The sequence below is a fragment of the Aphelocoma coerulescens genome, chromosome 2 (assembly GCF_041296385.1).
Source record: "Aphelocoma coerulescens isolate FSJ_1873_10779 chromosome 2, UR_Acoe_1.0, whole genome shotgun sequence".
Lineage (NCBI taxonomy): Eukaryota > Metazoa > Chordata > Aves > Passeriformes > Corvidae > Aphelocoma > Aphelocoma coerulescens.
This window is the reverse complement of record NC_091015.1, coordinates 99,555,288-99,581,167: the sequence shown is the minus strand read 5'-3', so window position 1 is coordinate 99,581,167 and position 25,880 is coordinate 99,555,288. Positions and strand designations below refer to the sequence as shown.

At 37.7% G+C, this 25,880-nt stretch overlaps 1 protein-coding gene across 3 annotated transcripts in view; it reads left to right on the top strand.

Moving 5' to 3' along the window:
• GALNT1 (polypeptide N-acetylgalactosaminyltransferase 1) overlaps positions 1–25,880 on the top strand; it is an 87,187-nt gene that overhangs the window by 43,207 nt on the left and 18,100 nt on the right. For all 3 annotated transcript variants that reach the window (XM_069004149.1, XM_069004147.1, XM_069004150.1), the window contains exons 4-5: positions 6,901–7,075; positions 20,277–20,443. In XM_069004149.1, coding sequence (XP_068860250.1) covers positions 6,901–7,075; positions 20,277–20,443 — 342 coding nt within the window. The remainder of the gene's footprint in view (positions 1–6,900; positions 7,076–20,276; positions 20,444–25,880) is intronic.

Sequence of the window (25,880 nt, the reverse complement as noted above, 5' to 3'; positions counted from 1 at the left end):
GCCTGCCCCTGCAAAAAAAGATTTGAACCAACCAAACCAAAAGACACTTCCTGCCCCACAACCCACCTAAGCCAAAATTTGGACAATGGCTGTAGCAATAAGGCACAGTGAATATTGTAATGAAAAGGTTTATGATAACAGAATGGACTTGGATGTAAAAGTGACAAGTATGAGCACGTGCTTATGTACATAACTTGTAAGTGATAGCTGTGTTATTCACTACTAAAGGTCTTCAGATAAGTTTTCAGTTTTGTTATTGCCATCTTAGTTTTTGAGTACCAATTAGACAAGTGAAGTGTTGTTTTGTTTTGGGTTTTTTTGGCAGCACTACTATTGATGTTGCCAACTTTATTTTTAGGAAGTCAACATAGTTGATCACATGGGAGAAAGGAGTGGTACAGGGAGATTTCTCATCCCTGCAATGGCTCAGCATATGCATTTAGAACTGCAGGCAGCTGCTGCCTCCAGTTTCTTTGTGAAACATCTAATTTTGTAGTTTGGTGTCTCTCCCACCAAAAAGGCTACGTCTGTGTTTCACTGCTGATATTGGAAACCTATTCAGCGATGCTAATTGTTAAGTCCAGTCAGCCAATTGCACTCAAGGTTATTGCTTTCCATCACAAAAAACTTTTTCACCTGTTGACATCTGGTGTGAACCTTGACCTTCCTGGGAAATTTTTGGAAGTATTTTAAGAATTATGTTGCTCTGTTACAGAATAACACTAGGGAGGTATTTAGGAAATGTCAGATTTGGTTTACTTGTTTTCTTTCCCTGTGACGAAAACAAGCCAATAAATCTCCCCAGAGAACACTCTATAGAATGTAGAATTTCTGTGCTCAGCACCTCTGGACTGTTGTTTCCACAACTGCATACAAACATTTTAAAAAGGTTCTAATACACCTGAATTTTGCAGAAGTAACTTAAATTTTCCGTTGCTTGCATTTCATCTTTTGGGTTTCTTTTTCAGTAAGCGGAAAGTGATGAGAAAATTAAGTAGGCTCATGTAGAAAGTATGTCTTCTACAGGATCTCAGTCTTTTTTCTGTCCTCTTTTTTCTTTTTTTTTCAGAAGTTTGGTAATTCTTATGATGGTAAGACAATGACTGATGTGTTGTTATGTAGGAATAGATCCACTTTTTGGCTTCCCATAAAGCAGATAACTTATGCCAGCAAACAGCAGGTGAAGTCAATATCTCTCAACTTAGTGTGATATGTTGATTATGTTGAAATTTCAGATGACTTTACACATGAAGTCATTGGGGGAACCTTCAGGTGAGGGAAAGTCTTCTGTTTTGACAGATTAGTGTTATGACTTTCCCTGTGCAACACTAGTTTTACTTAGTTGAGTACAGTCTTCATTCTGACCTTTGCCCAAATCTCTGTGTGTTATAATTCTTGATATATTTTTAATATCTTATAGTTGGCTGGTAAACAAACAAATGAAAAACCACCCAAACAAAACCTTGTGTGTAGTTTTGTACATTTTCTTGGGTCGTTTTTTTTTTAAACAGCTGATCTATAGTAAGGCATGTGCAGAAATAGGCCTGCTAGAAACCTTGGCTGACCCTGTGACATTTCCTTTCAACCAAGCTGCATGCCTGATCATAAATATTTTTACTTGTTCCAGTAGTTTACTGACTTGGAAGCTGTAGTGGATTTGTTCCTGCTCAGAATGCCTGGAGTCTTCTCAGATAACATTGAGTCTATTTTGTCTGTTCAGCTTTTATCAAAATCTGCTTTTTCACTTCGCTTTTTCCTCTGCTTTTAATTCTCATAATTGAATTAGTTTTCTTGATTCAGCATAAATTATGCAAGTGTTCTGAATTTAATAGCCTCTTGTCCATGTTACTCTGGTATACAGCTTCTCTTTGCAATTCATGGAAGAATTCCATGGCATTTAATGAACCTACTCAACATGTAAGTAAGTTTTTCTGAAGAGTTTGTTTATTTTAAGTTGTGCTTTTCTAGTTGGAAAAATCAGTCTTTAGCTATTTCAGCAAGAGCAAAGGATTTTGAGGATAATTTTGGACAGTTTGGGCTTTCATGAAGTTAGAAGGATGCTTTCCATAGGTCTTTAACACAGAAAATGGAGGGATTTTCTTTTTTTAGAATTGGGCAAGAGCCATAGTCATAATTGTCTTTGAGAAGAATCTTTCTCCTTGGTATTGATGGCATAAGATACTACCATCTTAAATCAGGAACTTCAGCTTGTGTCTGTTATATTTTTTAAATTGGTCAAAATAAGGAATGGTAAAGGAATGTGCAACTGTAGAAAAATCAGTGTACATGATTATGGGGAACTGTAGGATGAGTGAGATAAAAGTCTTTGTGTCTGAGGGCTGGGAGTTGAAATGACACAAGTGTGGAATTGAGGGGACAAAAGGTGAGATATAAAAGAGACAGGCCACTAGCCAGGCAGGAAGACAGCTGAAGTGGAGATGCCTTGGGAAAAGGGAGCCTGGCATGGGGTCTGGTGAGTACAAACCTGGGGAACTAAGATTTTACCATAGGGAGGGATAGTTGGAGTCTAGTGACTGTAATTGTGTGGGATGATTTGGCTGTGACTCAAGCTTTTGCCCACCCCCTCCACCATGGCAGAAGACATCTGCAATAGCTTCAGGAGGTAACCTGAGGAACTGGGATCAGAACACCCATCATCAGTATTGTTTCCAGCAACAATCCATGGGAGCTGTGAGGGAGCCTGTGCTTGTCCTAACTGATATCGCTGCTCTTTCTTCTCACTGCCGTGACCACCCCAGAGAGGTTGGGAGTAGAAGCTGGGGGAAGCTCTCTCCCAGTGCTCAGCTCTGAGGTTGCCTCACCTACTCTGAGCCACCCAGATGATGTGGATGGTGCACACCCCGTACCTAAAACACCACACATATTCTTCCTATTGCCACATCTTCTGGGTGGTGGTTCCCTTTTTGTAATTCCCGATAATTACTCTGTAAAATTCACAAAGAGTAATTACTTGTTGTCTGTGGAAGGCTGTTGCTGTAAGTTTAAAGGTTGCTATGAATTGGAAAAAAAAAACCCCACTTAACCTTAATAAGCATTATCCATGTTATGCAGTATTTTTTTCCAAATCTGAAATTCATAGGATAGTTACTTGAGTATTATTGTTTTCACATGGGGATTGGCATTACACTTTAGATTTCACAGCCTGAAATAGAGCTGCTTAACAAATGTAAACAAGTTCCAGACTTAAAGAGAGTGTTCAAGCTGTTCTCTAACAGTCCAATTAGGGACCGTTCTTGTAAACAAAATATGCCTAGGTAGTACCACGGTTTTAGTAATAAAGTTATAAAGATTGCTTTTGTGTAGCTCTGTCTTAGGTAAGAACCCTGTATGTCATCTCTGAGGTATTGACTTAAATGAAGATGAAATGAGTCATTCTTTACCCCCAGTTATAGGCTTCTTAAAGGTATGGTTGCAAAAGAACTTCCAGCTTTGGCACTTGATGTGGTTTCTAACTAAACTTTCAAATTCATCCTTTTTCTCTTTTTTTTTCCTCCCTCAAGCTGCATTCCCCTTGTATAATGATTAGAAGCCCTGGGTGGTGGTGAATCTTTCAGAATTAGGACTGGTGTGTTGCAAGAGTCCTGTAATCTCAGCTCCTTGCTACTTCTGCGCTTTTCCTGGAGCAATGACAAAGTTAAACTAGGACCAGCCATTTTTGTCAATTGCCAATCAAGGCCTTGTGTTCTGAATTTAGAGCTCTGGTAAAGATGGAATCTCTAAATTATGTATTACTTCTGAATAATCTCATTTGCATGAAAAAATCCTAAGAAGAAAAGTGAGCAATTCAAGATACAATTTTTGAAAATGTGAACCATTCATCACAAATCAGTCTTGTTCTATTAAGGTTGAGGTGTGTGTAAGAGGCAGAACTTCTCTGAACTTTCACCTCTCCTAATAGCTTTCTTGTAATTATGGTGAAGCCTCCAAAGGTGGCTGGACTTTGCATTGGTCAGTTTACCTGGGCCCTAAAGACATCTCACCAGAAGAATCCAACCATTTTTCCTGTCTTTAGATAGTCTTAGATTTTGAAGTATCTGGTTTTCGTCAGGCATATTGCCTGGTAAAAAGAAATTTGTAGTCCACAGACATAAAGAGTTCCTGATTTTTTAATGAAGATCTGGAAGACATCAAGCCCTCTTTGAAACTAATCGTTTACTGATACAAACAAGAAATACCTGGAAATACATTACTAGATTTCTTACTTGATCAGGTGGTGATTCAGTCATTCATTTAGTTCTGAAACCTGTAGCTATAAATTAAATTTCTGTTTGTTAGAAGCATATCATCAGTATATGGAGTCCGTTTAAGGAAATTTTTTTTTTTTTATTTAACTGACAAAAGAGCCCTGTGGTTTGAATGCTTAACAATGTGTTTATTAGTCATTTTGGGAGAACGTTGTTGGTTTGTGTTTATCTGAAAACTACGTGCTTTTGTGGGAAAGCAGATAACCATAAAAAAGCCCCAGACAAGATGGTTCTCAGAAACTTGAGAGAAGATGGTTAACTTTTCTTGGAAAGTCATTGCCCTGCCTGTGCCCCAGTTTGACTGTCTGCATTTAGTGAGTTGCACAGAATATCTGGATCTAGTTAGTTGTTGCTGGATTTTTCTGCAAGGAGAATGGAGTACTGAGGTAAAATGTGTAATCAAGCAGTATGTATTTATTAATGAAATTTAAAAATTCAACTGATGAATTTGTGGAATTTGTACACCAGGATCCCAGTCACTGATGTGCTAAAGTCTCATCTTAACAGCAAGATCTGCAAATGTGAGAGATGTGAGAGGTTGTGGCTGATTTAGGTAATCAGTTTAGCTGGCTTAGTGTAACTTAAGAAAGAACTGGAAGTATAAATGAAACAGGAAATTTATTTTTTCTTCTAAATAGGTAATTTGGTAGGATAAGGCATTCACTCTTCAGAACTCTGAAAAACATGGTGCACATGACTATATTGTGATAGGGTTTTTTAATTGTTTTATGTATGTGGAACACCCATTGTCTAATCATTTTGTCTAAGTGAACCTATGTACTCATTGTTATACACTTAATAAGAATCTTTGTGATAGCCCACATATCGATACCAAGCTGAATATATAAAATTAAGCCCAAATAATTACTTTATTGTAGACCATAATTTTTAGTTACCCCCCAGAAGGCACAAATTGTAGTTTAGAAGGTTATGCAATTTCAAGTCAGCGAGTTTTGATGCAGGTTGCAACCATACCTTTTTAAGGGGCAAAAATGCAAAGCAAACTGCTTGCTCAGCTTAGCCCATGGCTGAAACGAGCACCTCAGCCCATCTGTTCAGGGCTTGCTTGAACATGCTGACTCCATCGATTTTCAGTGGGTGAGTGGCTGGCTGGCAGCTTCTAGGGTTTTATAGCTCAACTGGCAATCAGAGAGTTTGGTAAAAAGAAAGCACCCTTGTGATGGGAGGATTTCCTCTGCTAAATGCTACTGTGTGAATGCCACTAGTGCAGTAGCTTCGGGTTCTTGAAAGTTTCTCAAGGAGCACGCTGGGCTTGTTACCAATTGAAGCTAAATGCAGACCAGCAAAAAGCCTCATTTATTTGTAATGCATGTTTAAATCTTAGTGTTTCAGCAAGGATGAAAGGCTCAGGCTTTTTTTGTAATTTTTTTTTATTTTTTACGTGGCTATTTAATCTCTGCCTAAAGTTTAGTTACACTGTGCTATCCTAAATCCAAACTAAAGATAATTTGAAGTTAGTCTTAGTTCTCAGGGATTTGGTGCCTTTATTTTAAAATACTTTGTTCCTCTGTTTAGATCTTAAATTACTATTTTTTTAAATTAAAAATTTTGCTCAGTTTGTAAAGTAATAATACACCTCAAATTCAGCATTTAAGCATTTCTGTTTGGGAGAAGAATGAATGGTACTTGTAAAGAGTAGTGTAACTTTTTAAAAACTACTCTGGTTTTTTTTACTTATTTTGTTTAAAACCCTAATTAATTCAAGAGTCTGAATTCCTTTTCTCCCTTTCTTTCTCTTTAGTTTGATCAGGTATTTGATATTCAAGGTTTAAGATGTGTAGTATTATTGTTTTGAGTTAAACTCCAAAATATAATTTTGTTGCATAAAAATAACATTGGTGCAAACAAGAGAAATTGTTTCTAAACTGTTGCTGCCAATGTCATTCTGCAAAATAAAAATGTGGAAATAAATGTAAAGCTACGCTTTTACTTTAATTGACCCTTTACTGTTCTGGAACATCATTTATCGCAGAGTCACAGAATATGCTGGGTTGGAAGGGACCTATCAGAATCCTTGAGTCCAACTCCTGGCCCTGCATAGAACGCCCCAAGAGTCACACCCTCGTCACTGTGCTCGTCAGTGTTGTCCAAATGCTTCTTGAACTCGGTCAAGCTGGGGAGCTGTTCCAGTGCCCAACCACCCTCTGGGTGAAGAACCTTTTCCTAAAATCCAACCTAAACCTCCCCTGACACAGCTTCAGGCCATTCCCTCAGGTTCTGTCAATCATCAGGAAGAGATCAGTGCCTGCCCCTCCTCTTCCCCTCATGAGGAAGCTGTAGACTCTGATGAGGTCATTTATATCCCAGTTTTTTCTTGCACACACAGGTTTTCTTGGAAAAGTTGAATTTTCCTTTACAGGAACTTTACTAAACTCAATTATGATGTAATGGTGGATAGAAATAAATCCTTATTGGTTTTTTACATGAATTTTGGTGTCCAGGAATAGCACTTAACTATTTCTGTTAAACTCCCAAATGTGAAGACTGGTTTTCACTTTCAAAACCTGGTGGGTTTAGGACTGTTCTAAATGTAAGCACGCCTACATTGTGAATTAATGTATAAGCAAACAAAAACAAGCATAAAAGGAGTTAGTAACATTTTATTTATTCTAAGTTCCAGAACCCATACAAAAACCACATGAAGGACCTGGAGAGATGGGGAAGCCTGTGGTCATTCCAAAAGAGGAGCAAGAGAAAATGAAAGAAATGTTTAAAATAAATCAATTTAATTTAATGGCAAGTGAAATGATTGCACTCAACAGATCTTTACCTGATGTCAGGTTAGAAGGGTAAGTACTTCATGTTGTATTAAAAGTGTACTCTATTTAAATGAAGAATGTGCAAAGACTAATCCAAAACAACAGTTCAGTTCTGGAGGATATTACTCTTCAAGCAAACAGTTGGAGAATTTCCTGTATATAAGACACTTATTTGTAAAATAAGATGGACCAGCAGAAACTAGTTTTCTTCAGTGTTATTTAACTTTGAATCTGATTACAAGTATGAAGCCTGTTCAGGGAACAGAAATTATTTTGGTTGAAGGAAAGTTAACTTAAGCATTGGCATTTCAGGAAAAAAACACTTGTTTAAAAAATTCATGCACTGCTTGTAATGAGGCAGACTAAAATTTTGCTTTGTATAAAATAAAAGAGATTGGGTGATGAGAGAAATACTTCAAAAATTTTCTTACCTAATGAAATGTGCTAAGCCTCATTTAGATTGCATTATAATGTTTTCTAATATCCATCTGGTTTGTTTTTGATCTTGCCTCTGGAATATTGATCCTTTCAGAGCTATTTGAGTCATAAGTAATTAAAAAGAAAATTGTAGCCTTATTTTAACAAAAAATAAGATTGCTTTACTCTCCTGGGATTACTCTGGCAGAATAGCTGATGATTCCCCTCACCTCAACCCCCCTTCTTTATGAAAGGGACATTCAAGTTGAATAAAGCTTATGAAACAAAATTTTCCTAATTATCTACATTCTCTTGCAAGAATCAGATGCAATAGAAACCCCATTTCTTTAGAAGCTCTGCTATTGTATGCACAAGGCCTAGCTGCTGGAGGAATTTGTTTTCATCTCCTACCTCAGAAGATAATATTAGCAGAGTGAGATGATGCTCTTGCTGCTTTTCATTTTTAATGAGTGATAAAGATCTGGTTTGTAGGTGCCTTCATCCGTTGTGATGAAAGTGATTCTGTGTAGCAGCAAGTTCCTGGTAGTGCTAGTGTTCTTAATAATGGAGGCATATTTTTCAAAATATGATTTCACAAGTTTGAAATAATGTAGGTTTTCAATGGATTTTCAAATATGAAAACATACATTTGAGGATCTAAAAAGTTGACTCAATTGTTGAGGTCTAGACTTTGAATTAGCAAAAAATGGAGAGAGGAATTGTTATAAACTATTAAGAAATTATTACCTAGGCATCACTCAAGCTTGCAATCAAGTGAAATTGCAGTTTCAAAATCCAGTTTAGCTAGACAGAAATTTCTGTCTTTCACATTTGGCTATGCTCTGCAGCTATTGTGTTTCACAGTAAGACATGCTACAAGTTTTGTAATGTTGCATTTGCTTCTCTTCCATTTTTTCTGGATATACTGCTGTTGCTATACTCTGTGTGTGAAAGTGGAATCGTTGTATAAAATTTTAGGTATAGTTTCAGGACAGAGCTGGATTTTTCTGTTCTTGTAAATTCCTGCCAAAATTTAACATTTACATGTGTTTAGTAGTTTTTGAGAGAAAAATGCTTCCCCAAAACCTCTTCCATTTGTTATCTTTTCAGTGTGTACTTTATAAGGTTGTGCTAATTAAGAAGTCGTGGAGTATGTTAACATTTCTCTGGGAAATTTGAGAACAGTACTGTGTTTACAATGCAAGGGTATCTTAATCAGTATGTGTGGATCAGTATTACTCTTCCAGAACACTGTAACCATTTTCAGAATTGTGAAACCTATAAATATACTCTGGTGTTGTGTGTATGTCTTATGAAACTATTTATCTGATTAGCCAAAATACTCCAAAGTCAGAAACACTGTGCTGCATTAGTGGAATTACTTCTGTTATAATTTGTTCTATCTATGTCCCTGGTAATATGGAAATAGTTTGTGGAGAAGGAGAATGGGTAATTTTTAATCATTCCTTACCACATTTATGTGTCTACAGCACAGCTGCCAGTAGTACTTTCAATCAAGGTTTCGAAAAAGCAGGATGTGTTCAAAGGCACACTTAGCTATTCAACCATGTAATTATTTTCTTCACAAGTTTTGTGGGTTGCTTCCTTTAATGTGGTGTGGTGGAAAGAAGTGATTATTTCAAGTGTTCTAATTCTCCAGCATGTCAGTTTTTCTGAAGTGCAGAAGCCTGCAGAGGTTTTGCCTAGTGGTTAATCGTTGGAAAGCTGGTGGAATTAAGAGTGCCAGGACCAATTTGCCACATGTATTTAATGGGAATGGCATGACGTGTCAGCTGGAGAGCAGCTTTTGCAGTAAAGTGCATTATCCTTCAATTAATTTCTAGTTCTGCCAAACCCCTATCACCTGTGTAAAGACAAGTGTGTTGGTCCTGGAGTGCTCATAGGTTAATCTCTGCAGATGACCCACTCAGGGCATCCTGTTTATGTTGTGGCCAAGAAATTTTGTTCCCTTACTAGAAGAACAAAAATATGAGCTTCTTTAATAACTTCTAGGCACTTCTCCAGCTAAGGGAACTCCTCAGTACAAGACATCTACAGAAGCTGACATCTCTGTTCTGGCAAGTGTCTCCCAGTTGTATTTACAGGTTTACATTTATTTTTATTATTTGGCACAAAATTACCGAGGCACATGGACACCTATAAAATCATTGACATGTGCCTGAATTGCTGGTCACTTTGTGTCTGTTATCATTGTTCTACTTCTCTTTATCCCAGCTGAGTGTGATTTGCTCAACAGAAAAAGCTAAACCAGAAGTAATTTTTTTTAGCCTGGATACTTCCCAGAATCTGGACTGGGACATGTTAGTGTAACAAACTAGTATAATGGACAAGGCTACAACCTCTGGACGAAAGCTCTTGCAGGGGAATAAGCAGCTGTGCATACCAGATTGGCTTTAAGTTGTTAATAGAATAATTCTTGCAAGTATGTCTTATTCTAGTCTGTGAATCAATCATCAGAGTGGGAGTTGATTCACAGTTGCCAGGAAAATATGCAGCTGTGGGCTTGACATGACAGCAAAGAATAAAAGATGGATGATCAGGAGCACTAGAGTCTTGCCTTGATCTTGCTGAAGATGAGGGAGGCAATGAATAAAATAGGTGCCAGTGAGTAAAGTATGTGTTCAGCTGCTTCTGTGTGCCTTGGTGTTCGGGCTGGAAAGTAGGGGGGGTTGAAAGCATGAAATTTGCACGTGTTTTGTGACTTGGTTTGGCTCTCGGTGCAGTTGGAGGTGACTTCAGAAACTGCTTTGCAAAATGAAGAATGAGTATTGTGTTCTAAGACTGAGCTTTCCAGCCTGAACTCATTATTTAACAATTTGTGGAATATATAAAACTTTTAAGTGGACATTTGTTCCCTTTTGTGAGAGTTTAAACCAAATTCTGAGGTTTTTACGCTTGGAAAGAGCTGCTTAAAACACTCTTCTTTTTCAGGCACAAGGAATCAAGGCTTCAAACAATGGAGGCATAGCTGGGACAGAATGATTTTGTGTTTATGTAGGCTCTGGTCCCCACTGGATCTTGTGATGCAGTGCTAGCTGGGTGTCATATTTTGCAGGCTGAGATTTCTTGGAAAGGTGATGGGCTTCCCCAAGCAGATGTGCAGCAAGGAGGAGTATCCACGCTCCTTGCTGATCCCTCAGCAACCCTTTCTCCAAGTCTACAGGCTCCATACAATTTGGCATAAAAGGTCTTCCTTGTCATTTTTCCCTGGTTGGTATAATTTTGCCAGAATTAAGGGTATCAGACATCTTGTTATAACTCAGTTAGTTCTGCATAAAGTCTGGGATCTTTTAACTATCATTTTCTCAAACTGTCTGTACTCAGGAAGGTAGGTGTGGTGGCATTTTGAATGCTATAGTTCCTGTTAGGGTATAAGCAGAGTTTTTAGCCAGATGGCCTTACATATTTGAGTGAACTGTGTTTGAATCCATACAAACTATGACTTCAGCCACTTCTTGGAAAAAAGAAAGGTGCATATCTCTGAGACCTTCATGTTTAACTGGTACATTAATGTTGTCAGATTATTATTATTGAAGGGGTTTTTTTTCTGAATCAAGCTACCCTGCTCAGTTCCTGCTGCCAAGCTTCCTTTCACAACTGGGAGGAAGTAGACAATTTTCCAGGTTAAAAACCATTCTTCCAAGTTTAAGCTATACATGTATGTTGGGGAGTTTATGGCAATTATGCTGGGCTTCTTTCTGAGTAAATCTAGTAAAATAGTAATTCTGACTGATTCTGTCATATCTTTGATGAGTAAGAACAGAATTTGGATTTAGGCACTGTTAATTAGATGATACAATATAATGCTTTTCAGTTACCACAGTCTGTTTTTCATATCTATGCTTTAAAAATATTATGTTGATTTTAAGTATGAAATATGCATGTGAGAATACACTGGAATTTCAATTTTTTACCTGTAAAAGCAAATTTATTTGCTCTATGCTTTAGGATTCTACAGTTGAATCAAAATGTAACATATCCCTAAAATTAACACAATCTCAGTGTGAAGAAAATAGCTTGAGTAATACTATTTGTTGTAATACAAATGAAAGCACACATGCATGCTCTTGGAACTCAAATGTGGTATTTCATGGGTTTTTAAAAGGCAGCACTGAAGGGATTTGCTTCTATGTGAGGCTTGTGAAAGTGTGCTTTCTACTTATAGTTAGTTTAATTCAGGAGAATAGCTAAGGGCATAGTTTCATACTACATATAATTTGGTATAAACGTGGATTGCAGATGAAAGAAGTTTTCTCATCACTTCTGTTGATACTAATCTGATGATTGTGTGGCCTGGATGTTCACTGACTGGATGGACACCAAAAAGGGGGAAAAAAATATAGTTTGTTGATTCAGCAAACTGAAGCAACACACACAGCAACCAGATCTGGTTGAAAGAAGGGGATGGGACAAAAATGTAATGGTGAAAGGTGGGTTTATTGCTTTCGGCAGCAGCCCACAGTCACACTGGATTAGGTGGAATACGGTTGGGAAAAAAGCTTTCTCAGAACCTGAGTTTTGAAATCCCCATAAGACTGTAGGGATTTAAATAGCTCCATAAGTTGTGATGCAGTTTGTGAACATTAGGTATTCATTTAGCTCTGGTCATAGTAATGTAAACATTATAAAAAAAGAGCAAAGTTGTTAACATAAATGGTGGAAGACTCAGGAGCTTTTGACACAAGCTAGAAATCCAGGCTATTAATTAACCCGGCATCTATAAAGAAAATCTGCTGACCTCATCACCAGCAATGTAACTTTCAGCAATGTCATGGAAGTCTGAAAGCATGTGAGGTATTAAAGACTTTACTGTTCTTTCAAGCAGGAATGTTTTTTTGTCTGGCTTTCATGGTGCCTATAGCTTGTTACTGGCCCCATGTAGAGTCAGTGTTTGGAATTGTTCTTGTTCACATTGATTTAGTGAGTTAGCTGAAAGAAATTCCCTAGAAACCTTTTTCCTAGAGAAAGCTTAGTGGGGAAAAAAAAAACATTAAAAATCAGCTTACTTCCTGTAAACTTTTTTGGAGGGGGTTTACACTATACCCTCAGAGATACGTATATATATATATACACACACACACATGTATATGTGCACAAACACTTGACAATCCATTCTTGGTTGTAATCTTTTTATTCATGCTTATCCATTTTGGATGAGCTGCCATAATCTGAAATTTATTCAGATTGTTAAGTCAGGTATGGAAAATAATTGGTCTAGAGATCTTAAGGTTCAATTTCAGTCTCTGTGGACAGAATTGCTTTTGCTTCTGTCAAGAGATGCTTTTCTGTGATTGCTTTCAGGATAAGGAAAATAGTCAATTGCAGCTACTATTATTTTTATGAAGTTCTGCTTGAATTCTGTAACCACAATGGTTTTAAGAACCATTTTGGATTTTGTTTTCAGGGTTTAAAGAAGATTTCTACTTGACTCATGAGATAATGCGACCTTTCTTATATCCAAATCTTTGAGATCAGAAGAAAGGAAAATTTCATACTCTTGATGTCAGGTAAATTATGTAATACTATTGAAGGCAGATATTAAGCAGGCTGCGTTGAAATGTCTAGATAAGGATAAGGGATTTGCCTGCATTCAGGGCACCTCTTCACAAAGATTAATTGAAGTTGTGATATGAATTATAGAAAAGAAGGCCTCTTCCTAAAATGAATTGCTCTGATTTGATTGGAAGAAGCAGCTTCAGGGTAGTGTGAAGTTTTGTTGCAACCTTATCTGCAGTGCTTTCTCTTTGTTCAGTTGCAAGTTAAGCCATGGCTGTGTGCAAAGTCTGAGTGAAATGTGGTTTGGCATGTTACAACAGCCAGTGATCCCATCTTTCTCAGAAGAAGTGCTTTTAGTCTTTTCGGCTGTATTGCTTCTGTGTGAAAATCAGATCTTTATCCAGCTTGATTGTCTTCAATTTAGGAGCTTGGAGCATTCTTATAATTTATATAAAAAGCAGATTCACTAATACCTGCTCTTAAATATTATGAGGCTGCTCCTTATACTAGATGGTCCTTGTGGGTCCCTTCCAACTCAGCATATTCTGCGATTCTGTGATCCAGGAAAGACTAAGGCAGTGTCTACCAGAAAAACACCACGTGACTTGAGTCCTGGTGGTTCTTGTTGTGGTGTTTTGACAATTTCTCTGACACTCTGCCACAGGGTGTTCTCCCTTGATGGAAATGTAGGTCAGTCTCAGCAGCTTTGGGGTGACTCTTAACAGTCTTATTTCAAAACTTGTTTTCACCTGTGATTTAAGTAGAGAGGAGGTTTTTTGTTGGGCATAGCTGTGCCTCAGCTCTGTTACATTAACTTTATTGCAGCCTATAACTTAAGGCATATGAACAGGTAAGCAATGGAATGCTGACATTTTATAGCACTGCAGTGATATTCATCAGATATCAGTAATTAAACCTGAGGTTTCACGAGGGGAGTTCAGATTTTCCGATTTTGTTTTCTATCGATCTGGAATTAACTTTTGTAACCTCAAGCGAAAATAAATGTGTGTTTTCAAGTCAAAGGATACTGATGCTTGCTTTCCAGAGACACTCAATATATTTTGATACTGAGATGTGTGTTGTTTGTACTGCATCAGTAATATTAAACAAATTTATTACGGAGGGTGTGCTGTGTAGTATTTCCTCAATACTTCAGCTCTAACCTGATTTTCAGCAAGACTTGGATTATTCCAATGTGTCATTGTCAAATTTAAGTCCTGAGATGCAGTTTATTTATAACTGCAGTTTTTATTTATAACTGTTGTTTGTAGTATGCTAGATAAAAGATTGTACTAAATTTGTAAGATGACTAAATGTGCTTCCCTTCCTGCCCCAATCTGTTGCTAGTTCAGCTTTCAAAAATGCATTGCCACTGTGTTATCGTACTGCACGTACGAGCACAATCTGAGCTCCACTGGGACTTCCCAAGTGAGCTGCTCAGTGCACAGGAGACACTCTTACTTGTGCTCCTTCTCTGTCCTTTATCAGAGTGCTCTGGGCTGTGTGCACTGGGCTAGAAAACAAGGATTGCATACATGTTTTACTGCTGTTAATGTTTTTGAGCCACTGTAAATTATTGTTCATAACTTGTTCCTTTGAAAGGCTGGTGGAATATGGGAATAAAACTGGAAACAAGTAGAGCAAATCATGGCTCAGGTAGTGTCTGACTCTGTTAATTTTCATGATTAGGTAAGCATCACTGGCCTTGTTTTGAAAAATCCATTTAAAAAATAATGTTCCAATGTGTAACTTGTTCTCTCATTTCTCCTCTGTGGAGAATAACATGTTGGCAGCATCAGAAGAGGAGAAATTTGCCCTGTAGTACTTAGAAATTTAGCATTTATTTCTAATGCAGACTATAATTATGGCCTCATCTTTCTAGAAAATGACCTAAAATTTATTTCACGTTTTGCCTCAGTGAATGAGGTTTTCCTCATTGCGTCTCACTGCATAAGCATTATGGTAGTGTATAACTGATTTCCTACAAGACCTCTTCCTTGCTTGTAGCTTTGTTTGGGGTATGATTTTTTTTAGCCTATGAAAATGTATTTAAGAGCTATCCAAATGGTGATTCCTTGTTTGTCACTTTCAGAAATGATTTAGCATAAGTTTGAAGGGTGTGCAGACAGATCACTACCAACATTGTAAATAGATGTCTTTCAAGATTTGCCAACACTACACATGTAGCACTCAATCTTGGGTTTCAGAAATAATTCCTAAATTGATCCGTGAATGCAATTTCGTAACGTTGATAAATTGCCGAGTGCTATCCTGTAATAAGATGGCTGCACAGTTGGGGGTTTTTCTAAAGTAATAGTTGGAGTGTTTGTCAAAGACCCAGCAGTAAACTGAGAGAGGTGGCATGAGGACAGTGCAGGTGATGTCCCAAGTTTCTGGAGTCTCTGCATGCCTAGCTGTGGGTAGCTTTTTTATCTCTGGGTTGGAGATTGAGCAGATCAGATAGGTATCAGAAGAATTTCACCTTCTGATGAATTCAATTGAAGCATCTGGTATGATCACCTGGTAGATTTCTTCTGCCCCTGCAGCGGTGAAGTGCATTTGTTTCCTTATTGCCTCAGCAGTGTGAGAGAAGAGAGGCTTCCACTTCTGTCAGATGTGGAGAAGGATATTTAGTTGTGGTGTTGTAGAAAGTGCAAAATGAAAAGTTGTCTTCTTTCCCTGCAAGTTTGTGCTGAAGCTGCAATTAAACTCTGAGATTTAATGGCTTAATTTTATTTGGACATAATTGCCTTACTTGTTGTCTCTTCTGGTTATTTTTGTAATGTCTCCTGTGGACTATTTGTACTCTGGGCTGAAAGAGAATGCAGCAAAACAGTTTATTCAGAGGCTCTTCAGATGCATTTGAAGTAGCATCAGGTAGTTTCCAAGTGGTTATATTTAATCTATTGAATAAAATTCTCTGAGTTTTTTTTCCTGAACATCTCTGTGTGTAAAACCTGTAGAGCTTCTATGAAAGATTCAACTTTCACCTTCACAGAGAGTCACAATAATGGAGAAGCAAAACAAAACTCCGTTGCTTTTAGCCTTTCATTTTAAAAACTTTTGTAATGGATTTAGAACTTTTGAGTTCTGGCTACAGGGTGTAAGGGGCAACAATGTGTATTTATTTTGCTGTCATTGTTCTTCTTTAGCAGTGTTATATGCTAGGATCTGTCCAACTTTCTTTGCTTTTAGTCCATTAAACTTGATTTCCAGTTATAAAGTATTCTGATTTCTTACACTGCCCTGTGTTCTTGGGGAGATATGGACCTAGGACTAGCTATGTGGTTGTAGTGAACTGGGCCAAACTATTCTCACAGACCCATAGAATCGTGGAATGGTATGGTTTGGGTTGGAAGGGACCTTAAAAGATCACCTAGTTCTAATCCCCCTGCTGTGGACAGGGACACCTTCCACTAGACCAGGTTGCTGAAAGTCCCATCCAGCCTGGCTGTGAACACTTTCAGGGTCATCCACAAGCTGGGCAACCTGTTCCAGTTTCTCATCACCCTCACAGTAAAGTATTTATTTCTATTATCTAAACTGACCCTGTTTCAGTTTAAAGCCATTCTCCCTTGTCATGTCATTACAGGCCATTTTAGAAAGTTCCTCTCCAGCTCTTCTATACCCCCTTTAGGTCCTGGAAGGTGCTATAAATTCTCTTCAGAGCCTTCTCTTCTCCAGGCTGAACAACCCCAGCTCTCTCAGCCTGTCTGCATAGGAGAGATGCCCTCTGGTCATCCTTGTGGCTTTCCTCTGGACTTGCTCCAACAAGTGCATGTCCTTCTTATGTTGAAGGCCACAGACCGGAATGCAGTACTCAGTATTCTGAATATGTGATGCAAGATTTCAAAAAGATGAAATTCTGTGAAGAATATGTGTGAGCATCTTACAGAGGTCTGAGCAGAGTCGTGTCTTTATAGTTGTGTGTTTGTAAAACAGCTTTAAAAAGTCTAGGTACTAAACTTAATTATTTTTTCTCACATCTGATTTTGATGGGGCATTAAAATCTTTGATAATTTTCATTCTATTTCCTATGTAATTTTCCACTTTATTTCTGTTGTGGTTTGACCCCAGCTGGCAACTAAGCCCCATGCAGCCACTTGTTCACTGCCCCCCTACAGTGGGCTGGGGGAGAGAATCAGAAGGGTAGAAGTGAGAAAACTCGTGGGTTGAGGTAGACAGTTTAATCAGGAAAGCAAAAGCCACACAGGCAAGGAATTCATTCACCACTGCCCATGGCAGGCAGGTGTTCAGCCATCCCCAGGGCTCCATCACCTGGAACAGTGACTTGGGAAGACAAACACCATCACTCTGATTGTATTTTAACAATCTGGTCTATTTTTTTTCTGTGTCTTTAGGTAATAGGACAGAAGTCTCTGTTTGTATTTAAAGTATATGATGTTTTTGGGGAGTTCCACAATCTAAATAATATATGGAGTCACATTAGCTGAGAGTTTGCATAGTGAATTCCGTAGATGAAGGAAAGGATGATGCATTCCATGTGGAGTAGACATTCTCAGCTGCTGTTTGGAGTCTTCATTAAATTACTGGAGATGGTATGCCTTCCTAATATTATGCACTCAATTTTAAAGCTGTTTGAGGCATGATCCAACAAAAGGAACATAATGTATTAGTAGCTCATTAAAATTCAAATTATCCTTAATTCATAGGCTGTGTGTCATACCCCTCATGGTTTTATTCTGCTTCTAATGTTGCATAACTTGGTTGAAGCTAATGCTGTATTTTAAATTCTATAGTAGTCTTTTCTGGGGTAATTTGTTTTCAAATGAAAGACAAAAAGAATTCTTAATTTAAATGTTTGTTAATAGAATAAAACATGAAGTTTCCTTAGAAGGCTAATGTCTAATCATGGGCATCAAGTGTTCTCTTTTATTTGTCTTATATTCTGCGGTGATGTTTTCCTGGGGGGGAAGAAGTTACCAGTCTTTTCAAAATTAAAACCAGGAGGTTTTATTTGTAATGTATTCATAACAATTTGTACAGATATAGCTAAAAGGTATATGGAAAAGGGCAGGTAAAAGGAATACTAAAAAACAGGTCTCATACCATCAATTCTTTCAGTTGTCTTGTCTGCATCAATGAATCTTTCCAGAATAATTTCACACCAAACGCTTTATTAAGAATAGCATTCAAAAATGCCAAGCCAGTTTTGTTATGAAGCACCCTTGTGTTACAGCAGCCTTTCACGTGTTGGTAAACAAGTGTCACGGGTTAAACCCAGCCAGCGACCAAGTGCCAGTGCAGGGCCACTCCTAAATTGTTAGCCCAGGAAGAGCTGATCTCTGGGGGTGAGAATCGACACGTTTCATTATGGCAAAGTGGAGATTCACCTTCTGCAGGACAGAGCAGAAGGGATGCCTCGCAGTGGGGAGGGGCATCCCCAAAAAATTCCTGTAAGCCTTCCTGTTGGTGCTAAAAAGTTCCCCCTCAAAGACAGATCTCAAATGTTTTGATATATTTATACTTCAGACAGTGTAATGCTGTATAAACATTGTAGTCCCTGATCACCTGGCTGATGTTTTTACCAGTCCATTGACTTGAGCTCAGTAAAATAAAATCCTCTGGAAAACCATGATAAAAGGCAAGGCTGAAGATGAGAGATTTCGTACTACAATAGTAGATCCTGTGGCTATCCCAGCATGATATTCCTGGTGAATGACACATTGTTACTGTTTTTCACAGAGAACTGCTAACAGGCTTCTCTTGACTTTTTTACAAATATTCTTCCAAAAAGTAGAGGAGCAATGGTGGATTTGTATTACTATTGTAGCTGAATGTCTACAGTCAGAGACTTATTTTCTGGTCTAGAGAGCAGTGCAGCAGAAGGAATAAAACATTTTGGTTTTAAAGTAGCAAAGCAGACTGAACAAGTGGCAAACATGGGGATAAAATTACATGGTTTATGATTGAATTTTTCATCTGAAATTCATAGCATTTTTGTGAAAACCTATTTTATTTTTCAAGGGATACCAAAGAAGTAACTTTTTCAGTTGGCATGCTTTGCAAGATTTTTTTTTTACATGTGAAATGAATCAGGATAACATAGGGATATATGGAAACTTTCCATAAAGATTTTATTCATAAAGATTTATTAGTTCAGTGTGATGAATAATTAAATGGGGCATAGTTGTATAATAAGTAGGTATAATATTGAAGGCAGATAGTGCCTGATCCTACTGCTTCAGTTCTCAGAAATGGTTTCACAGAAGCTCTTCCAGGTATTTCTTCATTTGCACCTGGACTTACTGATCCTTTTTGAGATGTCTGTGCATGCTGGGCTTTTGTCACCACCTCAGAGCTGAAATGCCGGTTTGCTGTGAGAGCTGCTCTCTCTGAGAAGTGCTCTGGCTGAGTTATCCAGAAAATAAAATACTGATGTTGGGAGCCTGGTTCTGGCTGACATTCCTAGTGTCACTGTCTGGCATGCTGACACCATAATCCTGTTGTATTGGCAGGCTGTTCCTTAAGCATTGCTTCTGTATATTTAGGGTAGAGGATATGCACTCTGCCTCTCAAGCCCTTGGACAGTGCTGCTGTTAGGACGATAGTCATGAGTACTCGTTAATGTATTTTTGTAGCGCCTAGATCAGGTTACATTACAGTGAATTGACTCAACAATTTGGGATCTAATAAAAGCTTTTTTGTTGGAATGGAGCTCCATTTAATATAATTCCTTTTCCACCTCAGTGTGTTCCTTGTGTTTGAGATCTGCATATATCTCTTTAACTTTGATTCTTGGAGGATTAATACCATGAAATCTTACATAAGTAACCGTGTCATTTTTGAATGTGCAGGAGGAACAGATCTCTGCAGAGAACACTTAAATTTGTGTGGTTATTTTTTAGAGCAGAATTGGAGTTTTTTCAGAATTGTGACCAGTACTTTGTGTACAGTGTATTGATTTTTCTAGAAAATAATGAAAACGTCGATTGTTTTAGAATAGCATTGCAGAATGTAAAAATTTTGGCGGCATATGGGGTTACTTGAAGTGTATGTCATAGTTTATGTGAATCCCCTATATGTGCTGTTGGACAGCTAAACCTATGGTTTTCCATGCTAACTTTGGAATGTGAATATAATTCTCTTTTAATCTGGTGAACTTCTGAGCACTTTGAACATGTATCAAACGTGCACTGTGTGCTCCTTTGTCATGCTCTGCATGAAATTGATGTATCAGGAATGTCAGTATCAATACTCAAGAGATGAACCCCAGACTTTCAGCTCCAGCTGAAGGCCTGACCTTTACAAACACATGCTTTAATTTGGTTTATAGGTGTAAAACGAAGGTGTATGCAGACAACCTTCCCACGACCAGCGTTGTCATTGTGTTTCACAATGAGGCCTGGAGCACCCTGCTGCGGACCGTGCACAGCGTGATAAACCGCTCCCCGCGGCACATGCTGGAAGAGATCGTCCTCGTCGATGATGCCAGTGAAAGAGGTGAGGATCACATCGATGCTTTAGCTTGCTGCTCTTTATACTTCAAAAGCTGAAACTGACTTGATGTGGGCTTAGCCCTTCTTAGCAAAGCGCAGCACCCTGGGGCAGGGGAAGGCAGAGGGAGCAATGCCCATTTTGAAATACAGATGGATCATTCTGCACTGAAAGCTGGTGTAAGTTTGTCAGTCTGGTTACTCTTCTGTTGGCAGCATGGACTTTGTGTTTGCTAGTGGGTTTATTCTCTTACAGTTTTAGTGTTTTCCATTTAGAATTTTAGCATGTTCATACAGCTTGAGGGTGTTTAGTACTTGAATCATCTGGTGAATACTAGCAAAGGCAATTCTGCTTGTTGCACGCATTTGAATTTACTATCACTGCCACCATTAGGCTTGGGGTTCAGAGGGATCAGTTTTGATTATTCAGTTCATGGGAAGTTAAAATTCAATTTCTATGCTGCAGAAGGTTCCACTTCTTAATAAATAGTGCTCCAGACGAAAACTCCATGCTACAGAATGAAACTTGCCATGTGTAATAAGCAAAACTTGAAGATGATTTTTTTCTTAAAGTATAATATTATTTAGATTTTAAACTTCATGGTATTTTTAAATTACAGTATATTAGAAATAAAACTAATATTCTATATAATACTTAACATTTAATTTTGGTTAATAGGTGATATTTGGCTTGTTCTTTGCTTAATATTTCTTGTTGGTAGGGGTTATGAAGTACTTTTTTCCCCTGTGCTGGTAAATGGAGGTTAGAGGGTAGTACAGGTTTTTTCATCTAAAACATGGCTATATTTTTATATTGATCCACCTTTTTTTTCTATATTTCTATTTCAGAAGTTTTCTTCTAGAACTAATGGCTAGTAGGCCACCAGAGAAAAAAGTCTTGACAGTCACCACTTGTAGGCTGTTGCCTGTATCAGAAGGAATTCCCATGTGTCACACAGAGAAAGGTTTTACACACAGCATGCTTAGTGTTGCTCACACAGCTCAGCCTGTTGCTTCTGATTCCAGTGATGCAAAATTCATGTTTTGCTGCTTATGGTAATTCCAAATTCAGGGTAAGATGTCTGACTGTTGTCTAAACAGCAGGATCTGCCCCAGATCTGCATGTATGAAGAGAGACACTGGATTTGCTCTAAGTAGCACTATGATATGTGGGTTACAGTGGGTAACGGGAGGTTTTAGGATAGTTAGGAACCATCTACCATGGCTGACAGGAGCTTTTGTAGCTGGAGGAGCATTAGAAGTGGATTTTTGCACTAAGGTGGTAGAAAATATACTGAGTTGCTTCTTCAGCTTAGGGGTGTGTGTGTGTGTGATGCGTGGCGCGTTAGCTGGCCTGTTCCATGCTGGGTAGGTGTGGAGCACAGCTGCTGTGGAGCAGCCGAGGGAAGATCCCGTCAGCCAACTGCGCTCGCAGCGATCTGCTTTCCTGAGGAAGCACAGCTCACGCACTCGGGTTGTGTTTGCACTTGTCTCTGTTCCCTTCCTTTCTTGGGCACTCACTGGCTTTTGCTTTTCCTTTTTTACCTAACTCTAAATGATGCAGCTAATTCCAGTGCAATTTGGAAGAAAAGACAGAAGCATTAAATACAATTACATTCCGGCAGCCGAGGAGAAATGCCTATGCAAAGTGCCACATAAACGTGTTCCAGATTAAATGAGAGGGATGATCAACTTTTGCTTTTAGAACGGCACAACATCAAATCTTTGCTTTTTGCACTTGTGGGTAATATGTAATTATAGCCCTTGATTTGTTGCAGTTTTTTAGCCTTTATATAAAAATTCCACATTTTTTAAAATCAAAACAGTTCTTGGCACGAATTCAAATCAGTGCTAATTATTTTTTGTGACAGGTCAGCTGTCAGTATGACCTAGAAATGAAGAGCAAGCTAATATTAGAATGATGTAGACATCATATTACTTATGTTTTGCCTCTTCAATTTCTGTTTTAGAAAAAAATCAATTTCAACGTAGCAATAGAGATGTCCTCACTATAAATAATAGAATTATAGTCCACTTAAAAAAGCATGTGGCTTTCTCTAGATAAATTTTCTGTTTCTGGGTTTGGTAATATAAACAAATGAACTTAATTCCAGGCTGAAAAGTAGAGCATTTCATACTTTTTTTCGTGGTGTTACTGAACCTGTTCCAGTATTTCTTTTTGAAGTCTGTGAGCTTCATTTCAGATCACTTAGGCATCTTTTATTTGTTGTTATTCTCAACAATTACTGAGAGGTTTTTTTTTTTTGTTCTGTTTTCCAAGAACTTGTTACGGTTCCATCAAGTATGCTTTTACATTAAACAAAACAGAAGGGTATGATGACTGAAGATGTGAAGGGTTTGTGTTTGCTACTTAAGCATTCTGTTTGTGTTGAATTAAACCAGCATACTTTTCCAGAAAAAGACAATGTTCAGCCTGAGTATTGTATATTGAATTCTAACATCAGAGTCATTTTAACTGGAATAAAGTAAGCATTCATTCTGCCTGAAGCACACTTTGTACCTGCTAGTGTCATGCTCTTAGAAGAATGAATTTGCATAATATCATGCATTTATTTACACCCAAAAGAAAAGCGTTGGAGAGACAAGGCATATCTGTAACATTGTTCTCTAGTTACTGATCAGAATTGCACCTTTAGTTTTTAAGTACTGGTCTTTGGTAACTAATTCAAAACAGTTAATAGGGGAAATCAGGATTTGCTGGTACTCCAGGTCAGCACCCAATAGCCAGGTGTGGTAGGCAGATTACGTCAGGATAGATCACATCCACAGAACTTAGTTACAGAGATACAGGTCAAAGCAATGTGACCGCAAGACTTGTAAAAATGTTCATACCTCTTAAAAAACCATGTTTGCATGCTTATAAAAATGCTAAATCTGTGTTTTACTGTAGTTTAATTTAAAAAAAGGTTTGAAACTTAATTTTTCATTTATATTCATATCAATGTGACTCAGTAATAGAATCGGCAAGGTATTTTTCAACTAATGCACTTAATTGACTTGAACAGAATATATTTGCTCTTTTGGCTTCCTTAGTTCTGCTGCTTCCACAGAAGATGCTCAGTCCTAGGTAAAACTATGCAGAGTTTTGACAGAGAAAAGTCTTGAATGGAATATTCACCACAAAGAGTTATACCTATGAAACTACATGAATTAATATTGTTCCAAATTAGAAGTATTGTGGAGATGTTTGAGGTTTTTTTAAATGTTATCAAACCTCACTCTGAAGTAAATGAAGCAACGCTGAAAAATTAGTCAGCTCTAATCCTGGGTCACTTAAAAGCAGCTGACACTATAATGCATAAAACCTCCCATCTCAGTGTTCAATATAGAATTTTGTATAAATATGACCAACAGGTTTGTATAAAAAATCATCTTCACAGCTTGATCCTGGTGTTTCTTGTAGGCCAAAATGTATTACAGTCATTAAAAGATTATTCAAATATTTGCTTTTTTCTTTAAGGGAAAAAACCAAGGCTTACCTAATAAGAAACTATTACTAGTTTCTGGGTGCATGACTAATCAAAAAATCTAGATTCCTGCTACTTGAACAAAGGAAGCAATTTGTAAGGGATGTGTATTTGTAAGGGATGCTATTAGAGAGGGAAAATAGCTGCTTAGATTTGAGCATTTTACCCTAACTGCTGGTAGCAGAGGAACTTTGGAAATCTTGATGCCTGAATTATTTACTCTGCTTTTATAGGGATGAGACATCAAGCTTTATCTTTTCTGCTTATTTTGCTGAAGCTCTAATAATATTTTAAGAATATTACTAGAGGTAATAGAAGGTTTGTCACAATGTTTTGTTTCTGGTAGTAGTCCCTTCTGAAGTTTTGAACAAGGTGATCGTTCATAAGAATATTCTTATGGACATGGTTAAACATGGGAGAAGGACTCTTCTTAACCTTTTTCCCTCCACAGTGAAAACATTGCACACATCTACGATTCTTTCTTAGAGGAAAAAAAAGTTGAAAAGTACTTGATAAATTGAAATTTTAAATACTTTACAGAGAAAATGTAGGTAGGACTCAAGATTTTTATATGCAATGCATTGGGCATGACTTTCTGTAATGTAAGTTTGTGTTTTATGCTAGTTCTTGACTGGCTGCAGTTGTATTATTGCAATCTTTCTCTCTTCCCCCTGCCAGAATTTTACCGTTTCGTTAATGTAACTACATTCAAGAACCAATGTCACAGCCTATATTCATTCATTTAAGTTTAAAGTGGATGGAACTACTTTAAAAGCTTATCAGTACTACACCTGAAATGTGCAGAGAAACGTGGTGATTTGTGTGACTTGCTCGTAAGGTGGTGAGCATAGAGAGGAATGCTGCACATTCTATATATATATCATGGGAGCTGTATACATTAAAACTATAAACATTGCCATGATACTATTTCTTTTAAATTAGTGTCTTTGGAAAGCTACACTGTAAAGAGATAAGTCTATATTTGCTACAGACTCAGTCAAATGATCTCTGTCAAGACAAAGCCTTGCAAAATGTTCAGACACGTATACGCTTGGTTTGTACTAATAAATATTTATTAATTTGAGTTTCTGTTCATATGCAAAATAAGAATTAACTTGCTTTGAGTTTCTCTGGAAAAACAAATATTTAGATGTATCAAATTCTTATCTACTTTTAGCACAGTTTAGCTTTCAAGGCATGTCAGAACTTAGTTCTGTGGGTTTTAGTGGCAGTCCAACAATGCACAGAAAAAACTGTGAAGGCAATTAGAAGTCATTCATCCATAGAAGTGGTAAGGAATGGTAATCACCTTCAAGTCAGCCCTGCCTCTTGAGGTTTGCAAAAGACCCCCTAAGAGTTCGTGCTGAGCCTTTCCCATCCCCTCCAGTGTCACTCTTGTATGAGGTACTTACTACCTTATGTGAAATCCTGCTACAGGCTTTGCACTCTTGTACTACAACTTTCAGCTCCTGTGTCCTTTGAGTGTACAATGTAATATTCCATAGTGTGCAGTAAGACCATTTTGCCTTTTTTACACATTTAGAATCTGTGAGTTATTGCAGAAGTCTATTTCTGTGACTGTCCATTGCATTCTCCCTCACTTCTTTGTTCTTCCTTTGGCATCATTTATCACAACCCAGTAGCTCTTTGCAGTGCAGGTAACTTTGAGTCTCTAGGCATATGGTAACCAGCTGTTGTATTCTGAATAACTTGTTCTGCATAATTCTTGCAACATTGAGATTTGTTGGTGTTACAGATTTTCATTTGTGTATGGCTGATTACTTTTTTTTCTTTCGGTGTTATAGGGATAATTTAATAGGAAAAAATATTAGCCAGAAAACCCCAGAGAAGGCACAATGAAAAGTCAGTTTGTGTTTTAAACTTTTCACAAAGAAATTATCTGTAAGTTGCATTACTGTAGGAGGCAAATCATTATGGTCACCTAGTCAAACCATT